Source organism: Nilaparvata lugens, chromosome 9, assembly GCF_014356525.2.
Source record: "Nilaparvata lugens isolate BPH chromosome 9, ASM1435652v1, whole genome shotgun sequence".
Lineage (NCBI taxonomy): Eukaryota > Metazoa > Arthropoda > Insecta > Hemiptera > Delphacidae > Nilaparvata > Nilaparvata lugens.
The window spans coordinates 22,486,461-22,499,880 of NC_052512.1; the positions used below are offsets into that span (position 1 = coordinate 22,486,461).

Below are 13,420 nucleotides of genomic sequence, written 5' to 3' on the forward strand. Positions count from 1 at the left end.
AATGGACAGTTATCTCTTCAAACTTCGCCGATTCATGTGGAAACAAAACAATATCACCCAGAAAAGATATAAATCCATTCTATTCGGTAGTGTGTTAATGAGAAAATAGGCATATTCTTCTCAAAGAATGAACTGTTCAAACATTACCGATTTAATAAAAAAGAAAACATTCTACAATCGAAATTAAAATTTCATATTTTTATCGTTCAATAGTTCTCTAGTTCTTACTTTGTACTTTTTCCATACTTTGACTAGTTAGTTGTGCTGTTAGTTATGAATTATGTTGAGTAATCAATTGAGTTAGTTCAATATGTTAAGTTATGAATTGGTGAATAAGGTTTTATTTGATTTGATAAGCTATCAAATATTGTTATCTGCAAAGGTAGTGAGTAGGTACTGTCATAGAGAAACAATAGCATAAGTAGATATCCCATGGTATAGGGCGTTTATGTCGCAACTTTTACTGTTATCTCGAGCCTATTACTGTCGATTTTTACTGTTTTGACCGGGTGAGAGTGTATGAAAGGCACAATATGAGAGACTACCAGCGTCATAAAGCTTCACGGGAAAGAACTACGTGGACTATAGGCTTGAGATAACAGTAAAAGTTGCGACATAAACGCCCTATACCATGGGATATCTACTTACGCTATTGTTTCTCTATGGTACTGTATTCTACTTCAAGTTCTACAAAAACTATTATATTTTTAAACATCTCACCCTTTTGTGGACTTCCCCAGCTAACCAGGCGACACAAGCCTTCCCGAAAGACATCAAATATTCCAGGTTTCTCACTGGCTATATCACTTTGCACCGTTTCCACTAGACTAGCTGAGTAGAACGGGGTGATTATTGCTAAGGTAAGACTGAAACAGAAAAACAATAATATTTGATGTGTAATAACTAATGTGAGACAGCGATAGGAAACTACATGGAAATAGTATGACCAATGTGACACCGCAGAAAATAAAATGTATATGTTATTTATGAATAATGTAGGAATACAATACAGTTATAATCTAGATTGGTTATAAGATGGATACTGATAGTGAGATTGTAACAGAAAACAAAAATTGAAATAGTTATTATTAAAAGAAAATCTCAATTAAATACTGTAAATTACCTCGAAGACTCCTGCTACTGCAAATATTAACAATAGGGTGAACAGCTAAATGGAAATTCGATGAGCGCTACTATTAAAAAAATATATTATATTCAACAATTATTGAAATCTTAGAAAATGTGTAATAATCTGAAACTGTCTCTGTATTAGTAAAGTGTAAAGTGAATTATTACTTTACTTGCCCTATTACCATAGGTAAGGAAAGTATTGCTTTCCGAAAAAAATTAAGGTACCCCAATTTCTAAATTTCTATACGTTTCAAGGTCCCCTGAGTCCAAAAAACTGGTTTTTGGGTATTGGTCTGTATGTGTGTGTGTGTGTGTGTGTGTGTGTGTGTGTGTGTGTGTGTGTGTGTGTGTGTGTGTGTGTATGAGTGTATGTGCGTCTGTGTACACGATATCTCATCTCCTAATTAACGGAATGACTTGAAATTTGGAACTTAAGGTCCTTTCACTATAAGGATCCGACTCGAACAATTTCGATCAAATGCAATTCAAGATGGCTGCTAAAATGGAGAAAATGTTGTCGAAAAAAGGGTTTTTCGTGATTTTCTCGGAAACGGCTCCAACGATTTTGATCGAATTCATACCTAAAATAGTCATTGATAAGCTCTATCAACTGCCACAAGTCCCATATCTGTAAAAATTTCAGAAGCTCCGCCCCATCAATGCAGATAGATTCCCAATTATCAGGCTTCTGATACAATTGAAACAAAAAAAAATCAAGTGGAGTAGATTGAGCATGAAAATCTCTACAATTAATGTTCAGTAACATTTTCACCTAAAATTGAAAATAAGCTTTAAATTCGAGAAAATGTGATTATTCAATCGCAAATTATTGTTGATTCTATTAAATCATTCACTATGAAGAGATAGCAGACCTCATGTGTGTCTCCAGTGTTATTGCCCTGTCACCAGCTGGCTCAAAACTTTGAATAGTAGACTTGAGATGCGCGGGAACACTAGCGTAAGGTGATCAATTTTCATAACGGCAAGGAAAGTTGTGTGAGTGCGCCACACCAGATTTTTATGAATAATTCTATAGCAATCATCCCACGGCGTGGGTTGCTTATCGTGAATTAGCGTGGGTCTACTTTGCGGCGGGCCTAAGGAAGGTTGCAGACGAACCACTATCGCATGTGGGATGTGGGAGCGATTATTTTTCATCTGTGGTACCACAAACGAAGCGCATATGGAATGCATTGGCAGGCATGGCAGTGGCACTGATACTTCCACATGGCGTTGCGCGCTGTGGCAGCGATTATTTTTCTTGCAATTGTCGTACTACTGGTTTGAGCACTACGCTTCCCCTAGCTTATGTACCACAATCGCAGTCACTGTGACTTTGAAAACAGCTATATGATAAAAACACCCGAGTATGATACAAACATCTGAAAAATGTTGCACTAATGCGCGTTTTCTCGAATGTAGTGTGAAAGTCTCTCTGCGTTAGTCGTTTTGTTCTGTGGTATGTCGGTCCCACATCCTACATGCGATAGTGGTTCGTCTGCAACCGTCCTAACGTTAATCTAGGATTACATAAAAGTGTGATCGAATTTATACTAATGTGTTACATTCAGAGTTTGAGCCACCAGCTGATATAACTACGTTCAAATGATTTACAGCATTTAATTGGTATTTTCGTTTAATCTATAAATATAAAAGCGAAATGGCACTCACTCACTCACTGACTGACTGACTGACTGACTCACTCACTCACTCGCAGAACTAAAAATCTACCGGACCAAAAACGTTCAAATTTGGTTGGTATGTTCAGTTGGCCCTTTAGAGGCGCACTAAGAAATCTTTTGGCAATATTTCAACTCTAAGGGTGGTTTTTAAGGGTTGAAAGTTCGTCTTTTAGTATGTATATTCTTCTTATTCCAATCTCTTAATAATAATTGAAAAATGTCCATACCATATGTTAATATAGAACCATAATCTAGAGAGAGTACCTCTTCGAAACAGTTGTTAACAGGTAACTAAATTAATAATTTTGTCAGGTTGGCATTAAGTTGAGTTGACTTTGTTAGGGTGGCACCAAGTTGAAGATTGAAATGCATTTATCGCGGAAAAATTGATTGGGCACTGCTACTTCAATCAGAGCTATTACTGGGAATATTATATCGCCTGATATGGCGAGCGAGCCCGCTGATCTAATTTTTTACGGGGGTCCAGGGGGCGGAGCCCCCTGGCTAGACGGATATGGCAAGCGAAGCGAGCCTGACGGCTAGTAATAATTACGTTTAAACTGATATTGTAAACACGGCTCCAAGTGCTGAATGATTAATAATTTCAATAGGAATAAAAGAGCATAGGTATCCTTATAAATTATGTTTTATAATCACTTTGAACAATTAATTACGACATAGCAGTCAGGTAGTATATGTCGTAATTAATTGTTCAAAGTGATTATTTAACAAGCAGTTCGTAATGGAATCAAACATTGAAGAGTATGTTTTATAATTTTACTCAACTTTATTATTCGTCATTTAAGGAACTGCATCAAGGGAGTAACGCTCCCGCAGTATATGACACGTCAAAGTGTAATTAAATATATTACTAATATCCTTCATCTACCAACACAACAGACAAGAGAACACAACAGATTTCACATAGCATACATTAAGCAAAAATTAACCAACAAGGAAGTCTGCTAATCTGTAAGGACACAATATTCTAAAAAGCTGATTTTTTTGTAAAAATGAGTAGCTTAAAATATGTTTTATATAAAAAACTGTACGTATTCCTATTAATCAAAGAACCCCTTGGTATTCATAAGTATAAATAACTTCAATTATATACTTGGTAAATATTAAATTGATTTGAATTTGAATTCAAGTTTTATATCGAATCAAACTCTGGACTGTTTCTTGGAGGTAAGACGTGTTTTGTAAAGTTACCAAGCAGTCTCCAAGTATTGGAAGATCCAAGAATGTTTGCAAAGAATTTAAAGGAATATTTGATCAAATTATCGCTGCATTATTTTCAAGAGTTTAACATTGATTTTGACGATATGTTTTTGTCTATAATATATACTAGGCTAGCCTAGTCATTTATATTTATATTGTAATTTATTGACACAGTTCTAATGTATCTCTTACATGTATCTGATGAATAAAGACTTGTTCTATTCTTGAATTGAATTGAATTTATTGCCAAAAATCACATACAAATATTTGTTCAATACAATCACTAAAGTATGCAATATACAATTACCTACAAATAGACATTTATTGTAACTTGCACAACAATAATTATCAATCAATCAATCAGTGTAATACTTGGCAATGCCAACATAAGAGTCCATGTGTGTTGGCAGTGAGTTGCAGTTAACTTATTCTGCTTCAATTCTGGTCAGTAAGAAGCGATATAACTATTCTATTCTATAAGCGATATTCTATTCTAACAGTTCTGGGTGAATGCCTGTTCATTCTTCAAGAATTGTACTTGTATCCAATGAATGGTCCTTTTTCTATTGAATAAATCTCTGTTTATTTCGAATTGGGAATTGGAACAGTTTTTGCATGTTGATCTTCCTAGATTGTACTTCTATTCATTGATTTAAATATCTTGCCGCTAACTCACCACTTGAGCATAATATGTTGGCCATGACTCTTGGCTGAATGATGCCACTTGAACTCCTTTGGCCATGGTGTGAATTTCGAAATGATATCTTCGACAGCCAATGCCATTCCTCTTACCAATAGCATACTACCTAAACCCTTCCAAAGGGTAGTCAACCCCTGACGCTGGTTCAGACGCCAGATGACGGGTAGAAGGGTGATTGAGACTAGGTGGTATTTTGATGAGTTATTGTGCACCTGTAGACAATCAATAAGAAATTAATTGATAGATAGACATAATAAAAATGAGTTGATTGATATTGATATGTGCTATATTGGTATAGCTGTAATAGCAGTGTTTATAGCATACCGCGTTTGATGCATATGTGTAATGAGCCCAAGGATGTTCATGTTGGAAAATAAATGTATTAAAATGTTTTTAATGAAGAGCTGTCTTAGAGTCAGGACTGCACTCTCCTCAAAGAGAAAGTTCCTCGAGGAACAGCTATTTTCCAACATGAACATTCTTGGGCCCATTACACATATGCATCAAACGCGGTATGCTATAAACACTGGTATTACAGCTATACCCCTCCAGAGATCTCTTACACAAACCAATTCCTTCTATATTTCACATGTTCTGTATCGTAGCTTGGCTCGTCACTTCCCACATCAGATAGTATTTCAGGACGTCTCAAAATCATTATTTTAATTGAATTTGAAGAAATTTTTAATACAGCTGGGAGTGGACAATGCAGAAAACATCATCACAGCAAATTATAATACCTACCTTGACCGATAAATTCGCTGGTGGTGAAAATCTGTCCACTGTTCTTGAAATCTGTGTGCACCATTACACTAATTAATCTTTTTTTTTTGAGCTATTCAATAATTCACTGTATTTAATACTAATAATAGTCAATAAGATTCTAAATTATCATTAAAATTAGTGTTTCATTTCTCTCTGTAAAACTTGTAATATGCAACTCACTCTGGTTTGCGCACAGGCATTTTTTTGCCCATGCAGACCATTTTCTAAAGATTTATTTGACGTAGTGTATTCATACAGCTGTTTTTACTTTCCTTGCCCTATTACCATAGGTAAGGAAAGTATTGCTTTCCAAAAAAAATTAAGGTACCCTAATTTCAAGCTTTCCATACGTTTCAAGGTTCCCTGAGTCCAAAAACAAGATTTTTGGATGTGTGTGTGTGTGTGTGTGTGTGTGTGTGTGTGTGTGTGTGTGTGTGTGTGGTGTGTGTGGTGTGTGTGTGTGTGTGTGTGTGTGTGTGTGTGTGTGTGTGTGTGTGTGTGTGTGTGTGTGTGTGTGTGTGTGTGTGTGTGTGTGTGTGTGTGTGTGTGTGTGTGTGTGTGTGTGAGTGTGTGTGTGTGTGTGTGTGTGTGTGTGTGTGTGTGTGTGTGTGTGTGTGTGTGTGTGTGTGTGTGTGTGTGTGTGTGTGTGTGAACACGATAACTCCATTCCTAATCAACCGATTGACTTGAAATTTTAAACTTAAGGTCCTTATACCATGAGGATCCGACAATAAGAAATTCAATAAAATTCAATCCAAGATGGCGGAAAAAATGTCGGATAATTACTAAAAAAAACATGTTTTTCACGGTTTTCTCGAAAACTTCTCTAACGATTTTCTTCAAATTTATACCATGGATAGCTATTTATAAGCCCTATCAACTGACATGAGTCTCATTTCTGGGAAAATTGCAGGAGCTCCGTAATATTATTGAGAAAAATTGCGGATAATCACTAAAAAACCATGTTATTCACGGTTTTCTCGAAAACGGCTCTAACGATTTTCTTCAAATTTATACCATGGATAGCTATCCATAAGCCCTATCAACTGACATGAGTCTCATTTCTGAGAAAATAACAGGAGCTCCGTAATATTCTTGAGAAAAATGGCGGATAATTACTAAAAAACTATGTTTTTCACGATTTTCTCAAAAATGACTTGACCGATTTTTTTCAAATTCATACCCTGTATAGTTATTTATCAGCTCTATTAACTGGCATGAGTCTCCTTTCTGGGAAACTAATGAGGGGTCCACCCCATCCTTGAGAAATGGACTTTGTAACCTCCTTCTCGTGCATTAGGTAGGTAGGTAGGTAGAGCAGTTCATAAAAAGAACACATAGTCGAGATATTTCATCTGTAGAACAGCTGTTTTGACGACTTTTAAAAACTATCATCGAATTTTACAATTTACACAAAGGAAAAAGTACTCTGAAAACAATTATATATACACATATACAGTAGTCTGATCGTAGTTTCAAATATGTTGCTGCCAATCGTCATTATGTTATTCTCCTAAATTATTCTCCTTTAAGAATAGGGCTTACAGTTTAATGAGCAAGGAAAGTTGTGTGAGTGCACCACACCAGATTTTTATTCTTTGTAATTGTTTTATATTGAAAATCAGTACATAAGACATTTATTTTGTAAATTGCATTTTTTAAAAATAAATATCTTTTGTCTGCCTATCAATTGATGAATAAGTAAACTGTAAATAAGCAACTTGATAAGGGTGCAACATAGTGGAGTGGCGAAGGTAGTAGCTTCAAGCTTGAGAGTTGGATAAAATACATGTATTTGAATAGTGGGGCACATTGATAGTGCTCCACTATACGCCACCATTGAATAACATGCAGCGCTCTGAAGCTTGAAGCTACTAGGCCTATCTTCGTCGCTCCACTATGTTTGCCCTCTGAATAAAATGTTAGTATAGACGACGAGTTATACATGAACCCCTGACACCTACCATATGAAACTCAACTGTCACTTTTTTAGGGAGGGGGTAAGAGTTTATAATTTTTGTAAAATAAGTTGAGACTTGGCCCTCAATCCGAAGAAAGTACAGGGTTTCCAAATCGTGTAAAATTGCAACTTTCTCAAATTTCCAATTCAACGTCAGAATTGGATGTAGAATATCATCCCCGATATCCTAAAGCAGTGCTATAGAAGTTTCAGAGTTGAAGGATTAAAATGAAATTTAACTTTTATGATAAAATTGGAAACATCGCGTAGATTTGTTTTTCATTTGAATATCACTTCTCTCAGAATCATGGGGCGTCGTAATGCGTAATAATTTTATATTAAATTAACGGAGAGAAAGTCTCCTTTCTATTGGTTTTATACTCTTTCGACGATGCTGGGAACACAGTTTGCATCGCCCTGCTCCGTTAAATAATTGACATCCTCATCGTATAGGCAACGCACTTTCCATGGAAGTTTTTATTACAGTCGCAGCATGACACTTTTACTTTGACGGTCTTAGGCGATTTCAGACAGATGCTACAGCTATCTGACATGAAATAATGAAACGTTGAACAAAACAGATTTTTAGAACGAACTTTGATGCACACCGTAACCAGAACACTTTTATCGAAAATAGTACTTACTTACTTTTTTTACTTCTTCGGTCCTCCCAACGGTCCTATGTCCGAGGAGTCGTCATGAATTGTATTCTGGATTAGTCCAGGTGTCCTGTTGTATGTTCTTCAACATACTCCGCTATTGTGTAGTAGGGTCTTGCCATGAGGTACGTCTTTAGATTTTTCTGGAATGCCATTGTAGTCGCTGTGGTTTTGATATATTCTGGCAGCAAATTTAAGAGAAAAGCTCCAGTGTAGGCTGGTGATTTTGCAGTCCTTGTGAGGCGGTGTTGAGGAAGGTCAATATTATTCCTGGCTCGTGTATTGTGCGCATGTGGTTCACGTCTCAGCATAGGGTACCAATAGTATTGTCTCTATAATATACAACGAGATCACTGTCAGGATATAATGTTGAACAAAGAAGCTCTTGCAGTGATCCAGCAGATTTCTTCTCAGTATTGTGCGTATAGCTCTCTTTTGTACACACAGTATTCTATTGAGATTAACAATTGTAGCTGATTCTCATGCGACAATGCCATATTTGAGATGAGATGCAAAAAGGGCATGGTAGGATGTAAATGCTGTCTTCTCATCTGTTATATTGCGAATTCTGCGGATCACATACACTGCCGAGGACAGCCTTTTACACAGTTGATCTATGTGATTTTTCCATGTTAGGTTTTTGTCCACCACAATTCCCAGGAGTTTCGTAGTGTCGGCCTCCATTATTTGTCCATCCAGGGGTTCGTACTGTTGTTTTCTATTTGAGAATGTAAGACAGACTGTTTTTTTAGTGTTGATGGTGAGGTTTAATTTATCGCAGATCCCTTTGATTTCATTAAATGCAGAGTCGATTACTTATTTTTTGGACATTTCATTGCTTGCATAAGTATTGTTGTGTCTTCTGCAAACAAAATGCATTGTTTGTCAGACTCTAATTCCTTAGGAAAGTCATTGATATAAATGAGAAATAGCAGGGGGCCCAATATCGATCCCTGTGGTACGCCTCTAATGACTGTTTGTATGGATGATCTATAGTTTATTACATTGCTATTGACTTTGTGTTCTACTTCAACATATATTGTTGCCGGTTTGTGAGGTAATTTTCTAGCCAGGCAAGTGCATTTCCTACTATTTTTAGTTTATTGAGTTTGCTTTTTAATTTGTTGAAGTCTATAGTATCAAATGCCTTTTGTAGATCAATGAAGACTCCACAGGGGGTTTTATGTTCTTCCCACATTTTTGTAATCGCATTGTGCAGATTTGATATTGCAGTCATTGTGCCGAGGTTCTTTCTGAATCCATGCTGTTGATTGACAAGTAGATTGTTCTTTTCAAGATGGGTTATAAGTTGATTATAGGCTGTCCTTTCAATTATTTTTAATGGTGTTGGTAGGTTAGCAATCGGTCTGTAATTTCTGGGATCAGTTTTGTCGCCTTCTTTCAGTTTAGGATAGATCTTTGCCATTTTCATGTATGAAGGAAATTTTGCTTGTCTAAAAGACGAGTTAGCAATGTCGAGGAGTGGCTTTTTTAACTCGTTCTTGCAATATTTCATTATTTTTCCTGTAATGTCATCATATCCAGCTGAATTACTTGGCTTTAGATTATCAAGAAGGCAGTCAATGTCTGATTCTGAAACCGTGGAGAATTCGCTGAATGGTGGAGCATCAATCATGTCATCCTCACTATTTGTATCATTCATGCTTAACTTTGCAGGTGGTTGCGTGAACAGAGTATTAAAGATGTCACTGATAAGTTTGGAGTTTGTTATTTTTTCGTTTTCCCAGTTCAGCACTAGGTTGTCTTGTACTCCTAGCTTTTTTTTCTTTCATTGTTGATTATCTTCCAAAGGATTGGAAGACAGGTTGTCTGTCTGTTCAATTCTACTTCTTATCTGAAGCAATTTCTTTTCTCTTACTTCTGTGTCGTAAGCCTTTTTTATGCTAGAAAACTCTTCTTTATCTTTCAGAGAGCCTGTTGTCAAAAACTGATTATTTGCTTCGTGCAATTTTTGTCTCAGTGTCATTGTGTTATTATCCCAGAAGATATTTTTATCTGATGTAGCCTAGTAATCTTTTTCAATTCTCGAGGCATTACGCTGTCCATACTTATCCGAATGATCTTCACAAAGTTATTATATTTGTCATTAACTTGTGGAGAGTTTGTCACCGTTGTCCAGTCAGCTTGTTGAAGGAATGTCTTGAGGCGATTCAGATTTTCTGCCGAGAAGTTTCGGGTGTGTTTATATATAGCAGTTTCATATTCCACTTTACCAGTTATTTTGCAGATGATAATGTGATGGTCAGAAATTTGTTTTGGATATGCTTTAGTTTCTATTGCTTTTGTTTTCATATTGTGATAACATCCATCAATGCTAGTGGTTGAGTCTTGAGTGATTCTTGCAGCTGGCAACCTGTAAATTTTGCAGCCATGTTGAGTCAACATATTTTCGAGGTCCTTGCAGATTTGGCTCTCTGGTTTTTGAATATCTATGTTGGTGTCACCGGGGACAAATGAGGAGCTGGGTGCAAAAACGACCTCAGGCGGCTGAGGTCGTTTTTGCATCAAACGGTTAAAATCATTCTCCATCATTTCAAGCACATGCCATCAAAATCTCATCGCTGTACCTCGAAAACTGACCAAGTTATACGGAATTTTCTGTCAGCATGCTGGCAGACTCTTCATATAATCAGTGCTGAACGTCAAGTCGTTGACTCTGATGGCATCGCAGCACTGCACCTACGGTTTGCTAGGTTATGCTCCAGGTTATTATGAGTATCAATCTTAATAGTTGAATAGTTTATTATTCTAAACAATAGTTCAATAAACGTATTGAATATATTTGAGAGACATGACTTTCTGCCTTGAAACTGTTGATGAATGCAAAAAAGACCTCAGTGGACTTATTTTCTATGATAAATATAAAAGTAGGCTAGCCTAATGAAAAACTATTTATTCATCATTTCAGTAGCAAAATAAAGAGAAAATATTGAATTTTCATTGATATAAACACTTCTAGAGATTGGGTGTGATAATATTGAGAAAAAGTATGAGAAAATATTTACATGCAATTTTCTCAAAACTACGTTTTGTGACTGAGGTCTTTTTTGCACCAAACTCCTCAAATGTACTTTGTAGCGCTTTCCAGTGAATTTTTTAAGTAGACATCCAAGTCTGGATAAGAATTCATCCTCTGTCCTAGGATATGGAGACCAGTAGGTGCCAATAACGATCAGGTTTATCTGTACTTTCACCGCTACCGTTTACCACAAAAGATAACGAGAGCGGCAGTAGTAGACGTCCGTCCAGCTCCAAGACTCAATCATAACTGATTTAGTATACTGAAGAGTAAATCGATCATCTTTCAAAGCAAAATGAATCAAATTTTCTATTGAATAAAAGTGGAAATTTATGAATTCAAGGTATCAATAGCTCACCTGACACTGTCGTCTTAACACCACAAATGGATGACACAGAAGATTTTCTGTAATTAGGGTCGCTAAACCAACTCCTGTGGTAATGTACTTTCGACCAACCGCATCTAAAACATAAATTTAATTAATAAAATATATTTCTATTCTTCAATATTTCACTTTTAGCTGCAAGTGCGCGTCCATGAGTGAAAATAGCGGTGCGTCAATTGGGTTGGGAGGAGTAGATTTTGGGCACCCCTGAGTAGATTAAAAATGTCTAGATAATTATTGATATCTCTAATCAATTTAATGGAATTGAAATAGTTATTTGTGCAATTAGTGCGCAAAGTGACAGTTTGCTGCACCGAAAGAAACGTTTACGCACGAGCCGTAGGCGAGTGCGGAATGATGGTTTCTTGAGTGCAGCAAACGAACTTTGCGCACGTATTTCACATTAAATTTTTCCTACAGTTACCATTGAATATGAAAAGTGGGTAATTATGGGTAAAATTCCCTGAAATCCATCAAATGTTTTTCTGTGTAATTTTATTATTAATAAAAACCTCAATTTATTTAAAATTGAATAATAATAATTGAATTATAATGATTAGTAATTCAATTGAAAATTTATCTGACTGCTTGAAGGGGGTTTATCTTATGTAAGCCTAGAAATGACTATGATAATGTCTTGCCTAGAAATGACTTGCATAATGGCAAGGCAACGCTGTTCTCCACTGCCATTATAACGTGGGCCTCATATGAGTATTACCAACTTAATTTTGATTTTCCTGCACTGGTGCTCCATATAACCTATTAACTATTTTGCGTTGTCATGCTGCAAATCTGGAGTACGCAAAGTACTCACTTTGCGCACTAGTGCGGAAAAGTGATTCTTTGCGGCCTGCAATCAGTGCAGAAATGGTCACTTTTCAAGGTATCTCTAGGAAGAATAAATTACCGTACAGTAATTAAAAATGAAGAATAAAACTAAAACTCACCATCATCATCTATAGGCGTTTGAATATTTGCCGGCCTTATAGTTAAATCTCTATCAATATTTATATTATAAGGCCTGGGAGCTGTTTTTACTCCTTGATAATCCATTTCGCTGGCAAAGTAAGGTCTTTGACTTTGCAATCCTTTCAAATCATTTGGACGTCTTGGAACAGCACCCCTCAAATCCTGTCCATTTTCTAATTCATCAAACATATCTGCCTTTCTCCGAGGTCCAAAATAATCTTCCATTCCAGCCATGCTATCGGAAGACCAAACGTTTTTAAATTACAGGTAAAACATCAGATAATTCGGCGTAACAACACAGATGACATTCTAACCTTCACTTTTGAAAACAAATTAAAAAATGTATTTTAAGACTTACAAAGGTACAACAGATTTTCTAGACCACTAAAATTAACTCCCGGTTGTATAGTAGGTCAGTGAAACAACGAAAATTGCTAATGAAATACAAAATGTTGTTTAGACAAAATATAACCTAGAGTAGAGATAAAAATGACAAGCTGCTGCCAGTGAACTCTATACTAACTGGAAGGGGCTGTCCAATGCTAAGCTACAGCCAAAAGTGTGTAAGGCGGAGTGAGTGAGACAGGCCTACCGTGTGGGGTTCCCTTCTCTCTCGTACTCGTACATTTAAGCAGGTTGTTGCAGCTCTTGAGTACGATTTTTCATTTTTAAAGTTGAAAAACGGATTTGAATGAGTATTAGGGCTATCAGTATTAGATCACAACCTTTTCTCTTTACTATTGTGATGTATTTGTCGTAAAATGCGTAGAATTGAATAAAAATACGACCGAGAAATGGTGATGTATTGTGTTCCATTTGGATGCAAGAATGGGCAAGTTAAAGGAAATGAAATACCATTTCACAGGTAAGTCAAACATTTTTAGTCTATTAATTAATTTGAAGAAACC

The 13,420-nt window shown here is 36.2% G+C and overlaps 1 protein-coding gene across 1 annotated transcript in view; it reads right to left on the bottom strand.

The window, feature by feature from the left end:
• The window catches only part of LOC111060169 (solute carrier family 25 member 46), a 29,868-nt gene extending 16,855 nt beyond the window's left edge, over nucleotides 1-13,013 (bottom strand). The window contains exons 1-4 of the mRNA XM_039435635.1: nucleotides 12,491-13,013; nucleotides 11,517-11,620; nucleotides 4,711-4,946; nucleotides 721-866 (exon numbers count right to left, since the gene is read on the bottom strand). Coding sequence (XP_039291569.1) covers nucleotides 721-866; nucleotides 4,711-4,946; nucleotides 11,517-11,620; nucleotides 12,491-12,746 — 742 coding nt within the window. The 5' untranslated portion in view covers nucleotides 12,747-13,013. The remainder of the gene's footprint in view (nucleotides 1-720; nucleotides 867-4,710; nucleotides 4,947-11,516; nucleotides 11,621-12,490) is intronic.
• Between the last annotated feature and the right edge of the window lie 407 nt (nucleotides 13,014-13,420).